We start from the raw sequence: 20,484 nt of genomic DNA on the forward strand, positions 1-20,484 counted from the left end.
TGTTGATAACCTCAAAACAACCAATTTTTTCATGACAAAATACAGATGTTTTCACTGTGACTGAACAAGAATTTTTGCTGATTGTCCTCATAAAGAAAACTGATGCAATAAACAGTATCTTCCATAACATCTTCATAGAAGAGGCAAAAATTAACTTTATAAAGCCATTGTTTATTATGCCCTACAACGTGGCTACAGAAAAAAACATTTTCATATTTCTATAGCAGACTTCTATTAACAATCACCCACAATTCTTTGTTTGCCTCATCAAATTGTGAGCCCCTCAAGGTTCATGGTCCCTTTTATTTAGTTATCTCTAGTATTTAGCACAGAGTCGGGCATATAGTAAGTAGCTTACAAGGTTTGTTGAAAGAAAATTATGAATTCCATTTTACTTTTGTCTGTTGTCATGTACCTCGAACACTATCCAACAGTGTTCCTTCAGTGGTATAAATATGTAATCCATGGTGTAACGTGATTCTTACTAACCATTCTTCTACAGCTGCGATATCTGTTTGAGAACAAAAGACAAATAATCAACTATTCTTTAGTATGTCATGTTGGTGAAATTTAAGACTATATGAACATTACCAACAACGATTACCTTTCATTTGCCAATTATTTTGATTGCACCTATAGATAAGGTTTCCTATGTTCTTCCCACAAATATTTTGGTGATACAATAAGGAAAAAGAATTATGAAGTGATCTTACACCATAGCAACGAATCCAGATAATAATGTTAAATCATAATTTTTCTCTAAGAGCAGTTATGGCTTGGTAAAAAGCAAATTATGAGGGCTGGCCGAGTGGCTCAGTTGGTTAAGAGCTCGCTCAAGACTTTGAGGTCTGAGCAACAGCGGTTCAAGTCCAGCCCGAGCTGAGCAGCCGCTGAGCTGCCAACAGGTAGCAGGATAGCTCAGCTAAAAACAAAAACAAAAACACACAAAAAAAGCAAATTATGTACTTCAAGTGAAATGGTATAATATTATCTGAAAGTAGACTGTGATTAATTAAAATATATAGTGTAAATCCTAGGGCCAACACTAAGAAAATTTTAAAGCATGAATAATACATCAATAGTGGAGAAAAATGGAATCATAAAAATAATTAATATGAATCAAGACAGAAAGAGAAGAGAAAAATAAAACAGAAGAGAAGGAACAAATAAAAACAACCTGATGGTAGATTTCAATACGACCATACCAATAATTTCATTAAATGTAAATGGTCTAAAAACACCAATTAAAAGTCAGATTTCCAGATTAGATGTAAAAAGCAAGACTGAACTATATGCTAATTCTAAGAAACACACTTTAAATATAAAAGCACAGATGAGTGAAAAGTAAAAGGATGTGTAGGATCTGGGGAAGCTACGGATGGTGAACTCAGCCTGCAAGCAGCTGCAGCAGTTGCACCCACAGGCCAAGACTGAGGCCAAGGCTAAAATAACCTGGGTGCACTCACAAAGAATATGCCTGACCCAAACAGCTGTCTTCACAGGCTCTCATGTCCACCCAGGCCTCCAGGTGGATTTATGCACCACCTCAGCAAGGATATGACTCTTCCGTGCCTGTTGACGCACCTGGTACCCAAGTAGATCAAGTGCTATTTGTGCTTCTTGCTGTCACTGCTCTCTATCAAGCAGTTCCTGGACTTTGGGGGAAATAATGGTGTGAGAAACATCATATATGTTTCTACAAAAGGAGCTTCCTGCACAACTGGCCAGCATAATGAGAAGTCAATCATCTGATGGATAACTTAACTGGTCTTTAATGGGACTGGATAAAAGTTGGAATATGTATAACTTTATTAAACTTTCAAAACATGAAAATAAGAGTCCTGAGGATCCACGGGTCTTGGATGGCTTTTTGCAAGTCTTGATTAAATTCAGAAATAGAAATAACGATGAAGTTCTTATAATGGTACACGGAGTGATTGAATATAAGAAAAAGTACGGGTTTGATACTTTCATTGGGAGTAACATCCAGTATGTTCTGGATTAGTTTTATACCACCTGCATTTCTTTGCACATGCTTATTAACCACCACACACTCTGTTTCGTGGTGATACTCATCCTGCTCATTAGAAACACATAGGAAGTATTAATCTCACCTGTAATGTGGCTGAGGTGGTGAAAGGTGTTTTGGAAACAGCCAAGAAGCTGTGTGAACGGTGTTCGCTGGTAGACCTGGAAGTTGAAGAGTTCAATGCCAAAACTCCAGACCAACATATTCAGGTAGCTCATGTGCCCTCATGTGTGTTTCACATGCTAATTGAGAACTCAGTGAGAACAACAGAACTGCATTCAGAGTTATAGAAAAAGGACTAGCTGGCTGTTAAAATCCTTGTTCCTTTGGGAAAAGAAGACTTATCCATCAGATAAGTGACCAAGGTGATGGCGTCCCACTTTGAAAAATAGCACCATAGTTATTCCAGTGCTTGAATGTTTATTTTCTCTATGCTACTTGAATATTTTATAAAGCTAAAGTAATCAAGAAACACTGTGGTATTGGTGAAAAGATGGAGAGCCCAGAAATTGCAATTCAATGGAAACAAAATAGTTTTTACAACAATAGTGCTGGAATAATTGCATATCCATATTCTTCCAAAATTAACCTCAGTCCATGTAATGTACAAAAATTAACTCAAATTGAGTCATTAACCTAAATATAAAACCTAGAACATAAACTTAGACTAGGCAAAGATTTCTTAGCTATGATGCCAAAATAATAGGCCATAAAAGAAAAAAATTGATAAATTAGACTTCATCAAAATTAAAAACTCTGATCTTTAAGAAACATTCTTAAGAGATGAAAAACACAAGCCATAGGCTGGGGGAAAATGTTCGCAAATCGTATATCTCATAAAGGACTTGTATCCAGAATATGTAACAAACTTGCAAAAGGTTTGAATAGGTAATTCACCAAATTGCAAATAAACATAAAAAAGATGCCCAATGTCAGTTATTAAAAAATTGAAAACTAAAACCATGATTAAATGCCACTAGACACCTATTAGAATGGCTAAAATTTTACACACACACACACACACACACACACACACACACATACGGGGTCTGACAATTAACAATTAAGTTCACAAACTCATCCTAGAAAAAGTGCTACATACCTCATTGCTGAATATCATATGGTCATCTTCGAAGTACTCCCCTTGAGAAGCTATGCACCAATACCAGCGTCTATTCCACCCTTCAAAGCAATTTTGGAACTCTTTTTCTGGAATGGCCATCAGAGCTGTCATTGTATTACGCTTGATGTCCTGAATGTTATCAAAATGTGTTCCTTTCAATATTTCCTTTATCTTCAGGTAAAGAAAGAAGTCATTGGGGGCCAGATCAGGTGAGTAAGGAGGGTGTTCCAATACAGTTATTTGTTTACTGGCTAAAAACTCCCTCACAGACAGTGCCATGTGAGCTGGTGCATTGTCATGATGCAAGAGCCATGAATTGTTGGTGAAAAGGTCAGGTTATTTTCGTTTAACTTTTTCACGCAGGCTTTTCAGCACTTCCAAATACTAAACTTGGTTAACTCTCCAATTGGTACAAATTCATAATGAATAATCCCTCTGATATCAAAAAAGATTAGCAATAGCGTTTTTACTCTTGATTTGGACTAATGGAAAATTTTTGTCATGGAGAATTGGCTGACTTCCATTGTCCACTTTGATGCTTTGTCTCAGCATCGTATTGGTACAGCCATGTTTCATCACCAGTGATAACACGGCCCAAAACATCGTCTTAACTCTCCAAAAGGTTTTGGCAAACTTCAACTCTCCTTTGCTTTTGTTCATCAGTGAGCTGCTTCGGGACCATTTTTGCACACACCTTTCTCATGCCAAGATTTTCAATTAAGATTTTCCTGTTTCTCTATCGATATTTCCTTGGTCGGCTATGCTTCTCACAGTCAGCCAATGATTTTGACATGAAATTTGATGAATTTTTGCAACGTTTTCATCAGTTCTGGTCGTTCCTGGCCACCCTGACCTCTCTTCATCAGTGACGCATTCTCTCCCCTCAGAAAAATGTTTACTCCCTTTGTACACTGCTGTTTTTTTCATGTCATTATCCCCTTAAACTTGCACTAACATGTCCCTGATTTCACTTCCACTCTTGCCAAGTTTAACAAGAAATTTAATGTTTGTTCATTGCTCTAATTCAAGCTCAGACATTCTCGCGACGGCACACAGAAACACAGAACAATAATGAACACCACTCAGCAAGACACCGCCACACGTTGACATGAACACAGCTGTGAGACACTGATATACAAAGGTTATGAAACCTTACTGAGTGTTTGTACAGTGCTGCCAATGTAAGTGCACCATGACAAGTTCGCAAACTTAATTGTCATGCCGTGTGTGTGTGTGTGTGTGTGTGTGTGTGTGTGTGTGTATACACGCATTCACATATACTAATTACTTGCATGAATCCAGGTAACTTGGGGATGAGAATGCAAAAATGATGCAGGCACTTTGGAAAATAATTGACAATTTCTCATAAAGTTAAACTTACACTTACCGTATAATACATTAATCTTACTATTTGTTATGCAGCCAAATGCAACAAAAATTTATTTTCACATGAAAACCTGTATGAGTATGCTTGAAGCAGCTTTATTCATATTTGCCCAAACTGAAAAAATCTAAATGCCCTTCAACAAAATTAACTATGGTATATTCATACAATGGAAGAAAATAGAAGACTCTACAACATAGATGAATCTCAAATGAATTATGCTAAGTGAAAGAAGCCAGACTCAAAAGGCTACATATTCCACGATTCCACTTATAGATTCTGAAATAGGCAAAATGATAGAAACAGAAAGCAGATCTGTGGTTGCTGGGCCTGGGAGACAGGGCGAGGTTGACAGCAGGTGGGGTAATTTTGTTGGGTGATGGAACTGCTGTATGTCTTCATTGTAGTGATTATACAATTGTATTCATTTGTGAAAACTTATAGAACTGGATGCTAAAAAGTATATTTTACTGGATATAAATTATACCTTATTTTAAAATGAAAAAAAGAACAAATTATAAACTGTACTTTAAATAGGATCTCTTTTTACTTTCAACAGTATATGCAGTTCAAACTTCAAACTGCCTTCATGACTTTCTAGCTATCACTAAATATCCATATAGATCTTTGGGCCTCAGTTAAGTCATTTTAAAATGGAGATAATACTAGTTCCTATCATATAGTGAGGAATAAATGAGTTATTAAAGTGAAGTGTTTAGAGTAGTGCTGAAATAGAATAAGAATTCAATAAATGTTACCTGCTAGTTCTACTACTACTATAATGGCTACTTTGTTGTTGGTGTTGCCTAAATTACCTTTCCTAAGATTTTAATACATAATACTCAAATTCTTGGCATGGCAATAAATAAGGTAATGATTAAGGAGGAAAAAGTGAATGAGCAGGGGTAAGAATGGCCTCCTTAGCCCTGATTTTTTTCTCCTGATTTCTGCATATTAGTAATATTAGACATCCTCTCCTATTACATTATGACTTCAAATACTGGGGTGCCAAAAAAATGTATACACATGTATTCATCTTTCGTTATTACTATACATTATTACAATTTTAATACAGTCTTTTTCCTTTCTTAAAACATGTATACATTTTTTGGGCATCCTCTGTATATATGTATTTTTTTTTACTCAGTCCAGGGAGTTGTGTTAGGATAGACAGAGTTCATTTGGTCTCTTTCCATAAAATATTTAAGTTCTCAGATCACTTTTGCTCCTGTCTAGGTGATCTTAGAATCATTGCATTTCTGAAATTAGAGATTGTAAGTAGAAGAAGTCACAATAACAAGTGATCTTCATTTCTTCAGTTGTGAAACTAACGTCAGTATTAAGTCAAGCAGCTAGAACAATCAATCATTATACTGAAGAGAGTTAAGTTAGATTAAAAAAAAAGGAGTACGATTTTTAGGATGAATTCCTTGAAAAAAGTCACTAAAATTTCCAATAGCTTGATTTAAAATAATTGAGATGAATAAAGGGTAACACAGTTATGTCATCCATATCAGATGTTATGGCACTGAGGTTTCTTTTGTAGGCTTTTATCTTTGACACTTCTTTATATAGTTTTTTTCTATCATTTCTGCCTTAGTCTAACCTTCCCCCATCCTTTGTAGGACACACAATTTTGTATGTCTTTTCATTGCTGCCATACCTCGAGGGGTTGGCCCGTATGATGCCCCTGTCCCTCTGCCCCAATCCCTCATCACCTGCTATATTTGACTGATACACAAGTGGACACTGGATTAACACTATGTCAAGATATCCTGGGAATTTGAAATTGGGCCGGCCCCTAGGAAATACATATAAAAATTTGATGGCAGTGATGCAGCTTTAGGGAGCTAGTCTGCAAAGAAAGAAAAATAAATGTAGTTTAACAGGAAATACAGAAAAGAGAGAAAGGGTGAAAGTTTTCCCTGGGTTCCTGTTGGTTTTTTTTCCATTTCTTATTTCTAATTCTTCCCTATAACCTGGTTGCATTTTTATCTTTGGGTTCCATGGAAAAAAACAAATTTCTTCTTTTTCCTTAGTGCAGCCAGGTTGGTTTCTGTTCCTTGTACTTACCATATTAAAAATAATATGAGAATACCCTTCATCACCTTTAAACTATGGGAATATATCTCATGACTGAAGATCTATTAGGTCAGTCCACTAGCCCAATACTGGACTTTCCTCCTCTTTCCATCTGAATATTTACAGTAGCATACAAAGCTAGACTACCACATAACACTTAATAGTAGATTCCATAGTAAAAGAATATAGTACATATTATAACCTATAACATTTTAAGATTAATGATTCAGTTCCAGTAAAATTAATTGGTAACTGAATTTCTCAATACTCAAATTTTCAAGTTCTAGAAAATAAGATTACTTTAAATAAAGAATAATATGTTATATATGTCAGAACAATCTATCTATAATAGAATTGCCAGATAAAATACAGACACCTCAATAAAATTTGAATTTCAGATTAACCACAAATAATTTTTACTAAGTATGTCCCAAATGCTATATGAGACATTGACATGGAATAGCAAATAATTTTTCAATATAATAAATATTTTTATTTGCTAAATTTGGAAATCCAGATCCATGAGTAAAAGAATTAATTCAGATCACACTTACCTGTATTTTTTGTAATGTTTTCTCTGGGAATATTAATCAACCAGTAAACCCGGTCACTGAACTTGAATAAAGAAGAACATCATAAAACAGTGTTTTAAATGTTAATACCAACACTTATTTTGGCATATTTCATCTTATTTTTTTAAAACAAAACATCCAATGCATATACATTTTACCCAGTAATTTTATTCTTAGAAATTTACCCTATGTTTACTCACATATGTGTGAAAAAAAAGTGTTCAAGAATATTTTTCATCATTATTTGTAATAGTAGAAGACTGAAAATAACTAAAATGTTCATCAGTAATGTATAATACTATAGCCACAAAGTAGAATACTGTACAGTCAAGCTCAGGTATCACAAACTGAAGCATTACTGTCTTGATGTATCAGAGGACAGAGCTTGGTGTTGACAGAGAATTTGAGAATTTAAGAGGACAATCCCAAGAGCAAAGGAACTGCCAGAATGGTGACCTAAGAGTTAAGTATAAACTCTTCCCAAATCCTTGGGCTACACAGGTGCAGAGGAGATCCATAGAAGCCATGTAAAAAATCAGCAGTGGAAGCTAAAAGAACTGAGCAGAGATATCAGCTGCTGAAACCATAGGTAAGACAGTTTGTAGCTTCTGTCAAGTCAAGTAAAAACCTTTTAGACCACCACTACCAAGAACAGCAGCAAATTCTCATAAGAACATAACAGAATCCAGAGGTGCTACAACTTATTATCTTTAATGTCCAGTTTTCAACCAAAAATGGTAAGATATGAAAAGAAACAGGAATGTGTAACTGATATTTGGGGGGGAAATAGCAGATGATAAACTGAGTGAGTCCAGATAATAGATAAAGACTTCAAAGCAGCTGTTACAAATATGTGCACAGATTTAAGGAAAATGTCCTAATGAGGGAATAGGTAGGGAATCCCAGCACATATATGAAAAAATATAACAATAAAATCAAATGGAAATAATGAGGCTGAAAAGTAAAATAATTGAAATAAAATATTTACTAGATGAGTTCGATAGCAGGCTGGAGATGGCAAAAGAAAGAACAGGTAAACTTAGAGATATAGCAATTGAAATTCTCCACTCTGAAAGGAGGGGCAGAATGATTAAAGAAAAATGAACAGAGACTTAGATATCTATGGAACAATATCACAGTTTCCAAAATGTGCATAAGTAGAGTCCCAGGCAGGAAAAGAGACAGAGAAAGGGACAGAACATTTTTGGGGGAGAAATCATGGCTAAAGGCTTTACAAATTTGGCAAACTACAATCCAAGAAGCCCAGAGAAACCCAATTAGGGCAAATACAAATAGACAGTCTTAAAAGCATCCAGAGAAAAGTGACATATTACATCTAGGGGAAAATAATAAAATTAACAGATGACTTCTCATTCAGAAACAAGAGTGTCAGGTGGCATATTTAAAATGCAAAATGACAAATTCAAAATGCTAGAAGGAAATGAAGTCAACTAGAAATTCTACATCTAACAAAACTATTATTCAAAAAGTAAGATGACCACTAAAAGCCTATTAGAATTTATAAATGAGATCAGCAAGGTTGCAGGATACAAGATCCTTACACAAAAATTAATTTCATTTCTATACTCTGAAAATGCCATTAAGAAAGTGTGTTCCTTTACAATAGCATCAAAAAGAGTAAAATATTAGGAATAAATTTAACAAAAAAGTGTGTCACTTAGACCCTGAAAAATACAAAATGTTGTTGCAAGAAATTGAAGATGGCGGATTGGGGGAGAGGGGTTGTCACTTTGAGGGGTAAAACGTATAACTACTGCACTGTGTTGTACACCTGAAACTAATTAAAAATAAAATAAAATAAAAATAAAACAAAAAGAAATTGAAGAAAATCTAAATAAATAGAAAGACATTCCATATTCATAGAGTGGAAGACTTAATATTATTAAAATGGTGATAATCCTCAAATTGATCTACAGATTCAACACAACTCCTATTAGAATTCCAGCTGGCTTCTTTGTAAAAATTGACAAGCTTATCCTAAAATTCATATGAAAACTAGCGAAATTCATATGGAGACTAGCAAAAAACAATCTTGGAAAAAAAAGAACAAAGTTGGAAGACTCATACTTCCTGATTTCTAAACTCACTACAAAGCAACTCACTACAATTTCAAAACTCACATCAAGGCAACATAGTATTGGTGTAAGAATAGATGTATAGAGCAATGCAGTATAATTGAGAATCCAGAAGTAAACCATCACATTTACAGTCAATTGATTTCAACAAAGGTGACTAAACAAGAATAATATTAATTTCAACAAATGGTGCAAGGACAGCTGGATATCCACATGTAAAAGCATGAATGTGGACCCTGACCTCACACCACACACAAAAATAAAATCAATCAATAACCTAAATGTAAATGGTAAAACTAGAAACTTTTTAGAAGACTAGGGGTTGCACACTCTATGAATATACTAAAAACCATTGAATTGTATACTTTAAATAGGTGAATTGTATAGCATGCAAATTATGTCTTAATGAAGCTGTTACCAAAAAATGCAGGTGAAATAAAAGCATTTGCAAGGAGAAAAACTTGCAGAGATTTGTTGCCAGCAGACCTGCACTATAAGAAATGCTGAAAGTTCTTCAAGCTGAAAGGATGTGACACCAGTTGGCAACTTACAGCTAAAGAAAAGAATGCAGAGTGTAATAGTACATATGTAGGTAAATGGTTAAAAAAAATGCATTTTTCTTTTCTTCTCTTAATTTCCTTAAAACATATATGACTATTTAAAGCAAAAAGCATAACACTGTATTACTGGGTTTAAAACATATACAGAGGTAATATTACTGGACTAGCTATTTTTTTTTAAAAAAAGAATAAAATAAAATGTAATTACCAAAGTTAAATTAAAGTGGAAGACGCCCGTATATGTACTATTTATGATTCCCAAACTAGGAGCAAGTCCTCCTGATGTGAACACATTTAGAAATTCCCTTGAAGTAACCTTACTTTCAGATAAGAAAACACACTGGATTTCCTTTAGGAAAGAGGGGGGGGAAAAAAAATAAAAAACAAGTAATGAGAATTCAATGGAAAGAAGCCTATTACATCAATTTCAAAGTGAGGAGAAATCTATGGAAAGTTGATACTTCTAAATTCCTCTATCTTTAGTAATTCCAGTCTCTAACTAGGAAAAAAGTCTATTCTGAAAAGTACACTTTCAGAACTCAGTAACCTATTATGCTAGTGTCATGATCGGTTTCAATTCATCTTTATAATAATCTTTTCTGTCATAGAAATGGTCATAAAAGTATTACACTTAATAAACATAGAATCAAAGCCACGTGTTATCACATGTAGAAATCCCTGTTTTATTAAAATTATTATTTTGTGTCTAATAAAAAAGAAACAAATGTACAAAGCAAAACTTATTTTTACTGCATTTTATTGGCTATTTGGGTATTTCCCAGTTTGGAGAAGAAATATGAAAATGTAGCAATCACAAATGGTGGATTTTACCAAAACCCAACATGAGATAGATGCTAAGAGTTTTAACTTATTTACTTCTCTTAGTAGTTAAGTAGTTACTTCTCTTAGTAGGTAAGTGACCTACCTAAGCTTTAGTTTCCTTATCTATAAAATGGGGAAACAGGGCCGGCCGAGTGGCGCATTGGTTAGGCCTTGGCTTGGGACACCAGCTCTGAGCAGCAGGGCCCCGGTTCGGATCCCACATGAGGGCCAGTGACACTGCTCCCTCTACAGCTAAGATGGTGAACAACAGCTTCACCTGGAGCTGGGCTGCCGTGAGTCGCCCACGACGGCATAGCCTGCAGTGGGGTTGGCCGGCAGCTGGCATGAGTTTTAATGAGCCACCGTGAGCGGCCGTCCAATGGCCGGTGAGGGACTGCCTCACCCAGGAAGAGCACAATGATAATACCAACATGGGCCCGTGAAGCAACGTCCTCCACCACTAGACTGAAGAATAAAAGGACAGCAACTTGTCTGTTCCTCTTCCCTGGTTCCCCAATGCTGTTTCCCTCCCCCAATTTCCCAATAAAATCTTTAAAATAAATATAAAATAAAATAAAATAAAATATCATGGGGAAACATATTCATTCCAAAATATTTACTGAGCCATTTCTACAAATGAGGCAGTGATACAGGTACTGGGGAAACAGAAGGGAATGGAACAGACCAAAATCCCTGCATTTGTGGAACTTACATTGTAATGAGGATTAGCAGGAAGATGGACCCAAACACCTTTTCCTTTGTCTTGTCACTCTCCACCATTTACTGCCCTTTGTGAAGATGGTGTATAAGCCCCAAATTCTAACCACTCCTTTGAGCTACTCATCACTGAGTTCTCCCATGGGTTTACACATTGCCTGTGTGAATAAACTCTGTTTTTTCCTCCTGTTAATCTGTCTTTTGTCAGTTTATTTCATAGGCCCAAGCTAGTGAACTTAAGAGGACAGGGTCAGTGCTTCCCTGGAGTACTTACAGAGGATTAAATGTCATAATGAACATAAAACGCTTTGGAAAATGCCTGACACACATAAACACTTTATAAATGTTAGCTATTATTTCTACTAATATCACCTCTAGACCTACTACATCACAACTATCCGAAAAGTAGGTTATAATTCCCTTTTTAAGAGGACCAAACTGAGGATCAGAGAGGTTAGGTAACCTGCCCCAGGGCACACAGACCATACACAGAATGACCAAGATTTGACCCCAGATCTGTAGTTCTTGTCTTCTTCCAAAGCCCATTCTTTCCCAATAATATATAATGACAAATAGGAAAGGCATTTTTGACTCAAAGGGCATGTACTTCACAATAGTTGAAAATAAAAAGTCAAATATATGTTTGGCATATCAAAAAGGAACTGGGAACTAAGTCAAAGCTGATTTGGGGATAAATATATTTGTCCTCATGGGGTGTTTCTTTGTTTTTATTATATTTATCATAAATTTTTAGATGATCTGTACATTATTTAGTTAACTTACGTTTCTGTTAGCATTTGCTGCATGACTATCTTACTAGTACATTTTATTTTACTTTGGTGTGTTTTTTAAAAGTCTGCCATTATTTGAATCAAAGGAATCAAATCACCCCTCACCCAAAACGACAACTGCAATGTGGTACTTGTTATAAAAAAGAAAGATGCTTCCTCAAGGTCGCGTGAGATACCTTTCTTCCTCTAACAAGCTACATCTATCAAACTTCAAAAGGACAAGTGGGATCCATAAACAGTGAAGATGGTTACAGGTAATCTTTTAAAAAGGGAGGAGGAGGCATTTAAAAAAAAAAAAGCAAAGGCAAAACCAGCCAGGGCATTCAATGGCTAAATGAAATATTTTATGTAATCCAAGTGGAATGGAATAGAAAGGATTATGATTTATATAGAATTTCACCCCCCCCCCAAATCTGAGCTCAGTAGAAAGTATTGGAAAAGAATACAAAGCTACTGGTTTTACACGTGGAGTTAAACGGAATGTAAAAGGTTGTAACGTTGTTACTGGACCTTACCAAGTCACTTGCGGTAAGATACAGCTTGATTATTTCATTCTTTTTGGGGAACCCTTTGCTAGCACATGCGAAGTGTTGCTCCATATCACCTAAATAATACAAAATATATATATATATATATATATGTCTTAGGTCACTGATAGGAGAATTTCCATTAAAAGAACCACATTTTTAAAACTGATAAAGTATTTTTAAAAATATAAATGATAATTGTAGACTCTTGATAAAATTCAAATTTGCCACCATTTTTCATTTTAAAGATACAAAATCAAGACATTGAAAAGGAAGGTTTGACTGAACACTAACACAAAATACGCCGCATGCTAGGCCCTGGTGCAGATATTTCAGAGGTGGACAAATAACAGTTCTTGACTCAGGATCGGGCTGAGGTGTAAAGTTCAGTAAGCTCTTCTCAGGACTTTTCTGATCCTGCGTGCTTCCCTGGGTATGCACGGTCACTTTCTAATTTGCCCCCATATATGCAGTTTGTTTGGTGGTTTTTTTTTTTTTTGAATGTGCTGGTCTTTAAGGTCTGGCTCCCAGAAAGGAAAAACAAAAGTGAAAAATGAAGGTGGGGGCAAAAGGGTGCTGGCCCTTGAAGTGCCCCCTAAATCATTTCAGCCAGAGGGGGAGGCTCTTGCAACAATGGGGCTGGGAGCCAGTGACTATGGTTGCTTGCATCTTTGTCCGCACCTGTTGATCAGAAGCGGCAATCAGAGCCCAGATCCCCAGTATTTGGAAGACAGGGTCCTTTGTGCCCACTGTGGCTTCTGCAAGCTGTGTGCCACTGCTCCAGGAACACATGCACAGCTGCCTGCCATGGGGGTGAGGACGGGGGATGCGTAGTAGCTGCTACTGTGATAAGAGTTGATAATGACTAAAATGAACTGCAATTGGCTGTCCAAGCCTTCCCCTGGAAGCAGCAAGCCTTCACTAGATTTCAGAGTGCCAAGACAACCGGTTACATCAGACAGATGCTGCCCGTGCAATTACCGTCTAGGTGGGGAGACAGATTCCTGAGGCCTCCTCCCCCACCATCTGCCCGGAACCCTCTATCACTTCTCCTTATCCCGAGTCTGAGGAAAATGGCTTTGATGGGACCCCTCAACAACGTAACATGTATTCCTCTAATTTGGGGTAAACGCTCAGACACCTGCTTAGAGAAAGGCAAGAGATGATTCAGTGGAGAGGATGATGGGAAGGCAGTGCTCTGCTGGGTGGCTGTGCTAGGAGTCCCAATCTTCTGGAGCGAACGCTGTAGGAGTGCTTCCCGTGGGCCACTGGGAGGAATAACTAGCCCTGAGTCCCCTAGGGTCCTCTTCTCAAAGGTCTCTCTGGGTGGCAGTGGGGTCTCAGCAGAAAGAATTTGAAGGCACAGCTGGATTTTAAGAGCTGGAAAAGGAATCTATGGCCAGTCGGAATAGAGAATACTTTGTTCTTGTTAGAACTGTAGATAAGAGACTCCCCGTAATGTAACGGAAGGGAGGGGGTGCTGAAGGACCTGGGCAAGAGTCCAGAGTGAGGCTCAAATGTACACATCCCGTGGATCCAGAGAGGGCTGATGTCAGACGGTCACCTTAGAATCGGGTAAGAACGACCACTGTACCCCCCTCACCCCCACACACCCTCTCCCTCCCTGCCGACAGCCTTGCAGCAAGAAGGGTCAAACTCAGAGTGAGCGAGAGGGTAACAAGGAACCTGAACTCCAGGCGGAGAAAGAGGAAAGTGACTGTAACCCTTCTTCCCCGTCTACAGGTCTCCCACCTGCTCAGGCCCAATCGGGAAGAAGGCAAGAAGTTTCAATGAGAAAATAAGAGTTCAGTTATGACTGTTACATGGGCTTGGGTATTTTCATTAGAATGCAGATCTGTGCTTTGTCATTTGAAATCACCGGAGAACTGTTTGAACTACCTAATTGTAATTGTAATATATACCGGGGGTGCCAAAAAATGTATACAAGCGGACACTGGTCAACGTTGCTCAAGCAGTAGTTCGCCGTAATCAGAAGTGTCTGGACGCTGATGGTAGCCATTTGAGCACCTCTTGTAATTGCAGGAGTCAAACGTGACTTGTGTCCATCTTTTGTTATCGGTAAATATTGAGTATTACAATTTTAATACAGTTTTCCTTTCTTAAAATATTTATACATTTTTCATTTTTTTGGCTCTCTCTCTCTCTCTCTCTCTCTCTCTCTGTGCGTGTATGTGTGTGTGTGTGTGTGTGTGTGTGTGTGTGTGTGTGTGTGTATATACCCAAACTTTTATCCAAGGATAAAGGAGGAACCAGCCTCAAGGAGTGGGAGGTGAAAATAAGTTTCCTTTATGATTGCATGTTATTAATCTTATTTGTACAACATAACAGTTCAATGCTGTTCTGAAACATATTAATGCAAGTATCACTAATGCAGCTAAAATATGTTTTGAGGTTATAATGTTAAACAGTTTTCAAAGTTCTCTTCAACCCATACATTTACTTTGCCCACACCTGCCAACGCTGCCAGATCTATTTTTTAAAGCTATGATTTGATTCTAAAGCCCAAATCACTCCTCTGTTTAAAAGTTGTTACTGTCACTCCATCGCCTCATGAATAAACTCCTTAAAGGAAAAGAAGCTAAGCAGAAGGAAATTAACTCTTTTGAGTAACACACTTCGAGCCAGACTCTGGGTTTATATGTCACCTTGTGCCACACGCATTACTGTCTCCTCTTTAAAGAGGATGGGACCAATACTCAGAAATATTAAGTTATTGCTCAAAGGTTACCCAACTCACAAGAGTAAGTCAGGTGGAAGCAAGATGTTTCTGTCTCTCAGGCCATCCCCTCTCTATCCTGTGAGACAATTTGTGAACCCCCGAGCCCCGCTTTCAGACTTCCCTGCATACAACCTACACTCCAGCACCCCTGGGGTTCTCACTGTTTCCATTCTCTGCCTTGAATTTTAACACACTTTAAGATCCGGTTCAACTAGAAGCTTTTTCTCACACTTGTCTCAGCAAGACTAGTCCATTTTTCCTCTGCACTTTGGTAGCATTTTGTGAGTTATTTCCTTGAGTCAACAGGACCTTTTGAGCTTGGGTTGTGAAAGAGAGGGGCAGGGAAAAACAGAAGAGGTAGAGGTGAGAGACAGAAGCAATTCCCAACCCTCTTACCTTTGCCTAGAAATTCTCAGATTAGAGTGTTTTCTAGATTCTGTTTTAATAATGTAATACAAAAAGAACTACATTTTTTTGGTGTGAGCTTCTAAAGGAAAGGTAAGCCAGAGAAGTTACATTCTTAACAATGTGTGACTTTCCTAAGAATCATGATACAAAGAGAAACTGTGCAATCCCTGATGGGATGTCTGCTCTGACTAGAATAAGAACATCACTCTGGGACAAAGGTAGAGACATGCCATTTATGAAATTCATTCACTGCTCTGTTCACAGTTATACATTTCCAGTGACTGACATACTCTGTCCTTGACAAAACTTCAGTCAGACACTCCAAGCTCTCTTCTCAACTAGGCCCCATCCTTGCTATATCTGCATAACCATGTTTGCAAGAATCCTGCTTGGTCAGGTTAGCAAGAATCCCTCCTACCTTAGATGTCCTCTCTTAGTAATTTTCAATCCACCCGTTCCCTACCCCAACCGGCTCCTTGGCTGAACGTCCACACCTCTCCATGCTGTATTTGGAATTGAGCCCAGGTCTACACCGAGGTCCCTTTTTCCCAGTTGCAACAGTTCCTGACTAATGTCTGTTCTTACAGCTTTAACTACTGTCCAGCTCTGGTTTTCTGTGACACGCTGAAGTTGAAGCCAGAAGCAGCAAAAATACTAAAGGACATCATAGGTGAGAATGGAGGGTGACTACGAACACCTTGGGTAGCAAACATGAGTGTTGAGGGAAAATTACTTTTAAAAAATAGTCCAATTTAAAGATGAGTTTGAGATTTTTTGCATTGCTGAAAAATGAAGAAAGGGGTCTCAATTTTCTGATCTTTCTGAGATGGCAAATGGCTGTCAGAAATAAGTTGCCTGGCAGCTCTATTTTCAAAAAAGTAAATCAGGACTTAATTGGTCCTTTCAAATTAAAGGTGACATTTGAACAATGAACATGAAATTAAATACTTAAAAAAGTGTGCTGTGGAGAAAGCATTTTGAAGGTAGGCAGCTGGAAATAGTTCTGTTTCATTGCAGTCAACAATCTTTTTTATCGAGCATCTACTATGTTCTAGTATATCCAGTCCAGGATGCTACCGAATCTAAACCATCTACCCCAATGAAGGTGGATTTGTCTTATTCCTTTTGCACAGTTTTCCCACCATACAAGTCCTATTGGCTAATTTAATCCATGGAGAGCTGACCCTTAAACAAGTGTTTGAGCTGCATGGTCCACTTATACATGGATTTTTTTTTTAACAAACATACAGTCGGCCCTCTATGTTCCTAGGTTTTGCATCCAGGGATTCAACCGACTGAGGGTCAAAAATTGAATTTTTCTGAAGCTGATGTTGTATAATATTGAATGTCATCTATAAGTGAATACATATATGTATATATATATATATATATATATATATAGTCACGGGACATGGAGTATAATATGGGAGTGGAGTCAAGGGAATTGTAATAGATATGTATGATATTGGGGGGGGAAGTGGGGCGGTGGATTGAGGGAGTGGGGTTGGCACCTCGAGGGGTAAAAAGTATAACTATTACACTGTCTTGTACAGCTGAAACTAATTCTAAAAAATGTGTATTTCACAATAAAAAATAATAATTAAAAAAATTGAATTTTTGGTCTGTTGTTGGAACTCTGCAGATAGGGAGGGCCCACTGTCTGCATAAGGGACTTGAGCATGCACAGATTTTCGTATCTGTGGTGGGTACTGGAACCAATCCCCTGTAGATACCGAGGGACCACTGTAGTTAAATTTCAAGAGAGTCAAAATTTATACCCAGATTTTTGTACTGTGTGCGGGTCAGCACCCCCAACTCCCACATTGTTTAAGGGTCAACTACATAACTTTCAGAAAATTCTCTTCAGTCTCCATCTACTAGCCTTAAAATTCAGCTTATAATTCATACTACATACAACTATTCATGGAGGAAAAATGTAAAAATCTATTCAAATAAAGTTATGCAAATATAAAATTCTCCTTAAACATTAAGAGACTCTATGACTTGTAGGTAGTAAAATACTAGAACAAAAGTCTCTATGTACACAACTTAACAATAGATCTACAATGATATTATTAGAAACCTCTGAACCAAGTACCATAGATAATATGTGGGGAAGCTGGAAGATAAGTAAAAGAAGTACTAAAAAAAAAAATGTTTGAACTGTTAGCTAGGAATGGATATAAAGGAGGACTCCTTAGAAGAAAAGAGAGAGTAAGAGAGTCTGAGACTTACCTTTATTATATATTATTCCTGATGAAAAATCAAACATGTTCAAAAGGAGGATTACAACATGTAAAAGTAGCAGTTCCATCTGTAGAAAGAAATAAGAATCATTTTCATTCAATGACGCTGAACATATTTTTGAGTTCCTTTGGTATAAACGACTACATAGTAAAAAAATCATCTCTTCCTTTAAAAATATTTCTCATTGTGCGACAAAAGCTGACAACATCACAGTTGGCTCAGCTCTACATTTACTCCCTAATTGGTATTAAAGATATTTGTAAATATAATTCGTGCAAACTAAAGAGCTGTGACTCAGGTTTTTCTTCAATGTAGAGGTGTGAGGAATTCTACAGCTGTGTCAAACAGAACCCAACTTGATAAAGATGCTGAGGACAGTACAGCTGTACCTGAGGCTGAGATTTCGACTGCATTGCTCTTGAGAGAGGCAATCCACATGGATTCTGAGCTTCCTGGCCCATTCTTGCTGTGTACCAAGAATGCAAGGCCATGACCACTCTACCCAGTTCTGTCTGCAGTGAGAAACCTTGATGGGTGATGAGGTTTTCTCCTCTGGAAAAGAGCAGGCTTGTTTCCATGGTGAATTCCCCAAGCTCACTGTTCCTCTCCTCTCCACTATGTGGGTAAGCAAGCATCTGTTATGGGCTGAACTGTTCCTATGTTGGGCTGGCCGAGTGGCACAGTTGGTTAAGAACACAAGCTCTGAATAACAGGGTCGCCGGTTTGATTCCCACATGGGCCAGTGAGCTGCGCCCAAGCTGAGCTGCTGTTGAGCTGCCAACAGGTGGTAGGATGGCTTAGCTGGTGAGAGCACGTGCTCCTAACAACAAGGTTGCTGGTTCGACTTCCGCATGGGATGGTGGCTACATTCACCCACAACTAAGAGTGAACACGGCACCTTGAGCTGAGCCACCACAAACTGCCGACTGGATGGCGACTGGACTTGGAATTAAGCTAGCTGTGCCCTCCACACCTAAGATTGAAGGATAACAACTTGGCTGTTCCCCTTCCCCAATTTCCCAATAACATCTTTAAAAAAAAAAAAGAAAAAAAGAAAATCCTATGTTGACGTCTTAAACCCCAGTACCTGAGAATGCGGTTTTATTTAGAGATAGGGTTCGTAGAGAAGCAATTACATTAAAATGAGGTCATTAGGGTGGACCCTAACCCGTTCTTCTAAGAAGGGGAAGTTTGGACATGCACTAGGACACTAGGAAGATGATGTGAAGATGGGGGAAGACAGCCATCTACAAGCCAAGGAGAGAGGCCAGGAACAGATTTTTCCCACATGTCCCCCAGAAGGAACCAGCCCTGCCAATACCTTCATCTCAGACTTGGAGCTTCCAGAACTGGGAGACTATAAATTTCTATTGTTGAAGTCCCCCTTGTCTATGGGGTTTTGCTACAGTGGCCCTCGTAAATTAAGGCAGCATCCATAATAGACACCTACCCCACGGGACTCGGAGGTGTGGAGAGACACAGTGAGCCTCACCCTGGCTGCGGCTCTGGTGCGAGAGATCAAGTCCTTGTCACTGGCTGAGGAGTCCTCTGTCTTTTGCCAGCATCCACCAAACGGCTGAGTAAATTAAATTGAACGGATGTTTTTCCTCCCTCAACATTGGTCTGCTTGACTCAACACATTTAATTGGCAATAGAAAGCTCACACATTTGTTGAATTTTTAAATTCACCATCCTTATCACATGGTTAGGGGAGAATTTTTTTGAAGTGTGTTCTTTTAGTCATTTGAGAGAACAACTTGTTTTCACAAGGTCAGTGGAAGTAAATGGTCCATCAGCATTATATCAGCATGCTGCTGTGCTCAATTATATTTTGGGTGTAAGGATGAATTTCACAATAAACAGAGACATTACCACAGCCCAACTTTAAAAATAATGCCCTTACCGGGACAAAATCTTGTATTCTTTTGCTACACATTCAAATTCGGTGACACAACACCATGATGAGAACCCACCAGTGTTTCCTCATCACTGAACTGACTGAAACGTGTTATGCTCCGGGACCCATCTGGAGGACCCGTTATCAAGTTATCCTCACAGTTATTCTAACTCGGTTGTCTCAAATAAATATAAAATGATCTCTAATTTCATTCGCGTGGATTTGGTTGTATCTATCTTTGACTAAAGATCGAAAAACTTACTTTGTGAGGCTTTGTAATGCTTTCATTAAGGAAAGGAAACCTGAGAGGGCGTAATTCAAGGGAGTGACAACTAAGGGATGACCTTTGTGCCTTGCTAGGAGCTGCATGTCCCTATTCTAGCAATTCTGCCCACATATGTGTGTGTGTGTGTGTGTGTGTAATTTTGAGATGGACTGCACTTTAGAGTTGATATATGAGGCATTAAGTAACATATTCAAAGTCTGTCA

The 20,484-nt window shown here is 37.9% G+C and overlaps 1 protein-coding gene and 1 pseudogene across 1 annotated transcript in view; one reads left to right on the top strand and one right to left on the bottom strand.

Annotated features, from left to right (window-relative positions):
- CATSPERB (catsper channel auxiliary subunit beta) overlaps nt 1–18,165 on the bottom strand; it is a 77,558-nt gene extending 59,393 nt beyond the window's left edge. Inside the window, exons 1-5 of the mRNA XM_019642297.1 lie at nt 18,087–18,165; nt 12,692–12,780; nt 10,055–10,195; nt 7,173–7,233; nt 416–511 (exon numbers count right to left, since the gene is read on the bottom strand). Coding sequence (XP_019497842.1) covers nt 416–511; nt 7,173–7,233; nt 10,055–10,195; nt 12,692–12,780; nt 18,087–18,165 — 466 coding nt within the window. The remainder of the gene's footprint in view (nt 1–415; nt 512–7,172; nt 7,234–10,054; nt 10,196–12,691; nt 12,781–18,086) is intronic.
- On the top strand, nt 1,379–2,429 carry LOC109382643 (pyruvate dehydrogenase (acetyl-transferring) kinase isozyme 3, mitochondrial pseudogene; annotated as a pseudogene).
- Nucleotides 18,166–20,484: the final 2,319 nt, after the last annotated feature.

This window comes from Hipposideros armiger, unplaced genomic scaffold (assembly GCF_001890085.2).
Source record: "Hipposideros armiger isolate ML-2016 unplaced genomic scaffold, ASM189008v1 scaffold_67, whole genome shotgun sequence".
Taxonomy (NCBI): Eukaryota; Metazoa; Chordata; class Mammalia; order Chiroptera; family Hipposideridae; genus Hipposideros; species Hipposideros armiger.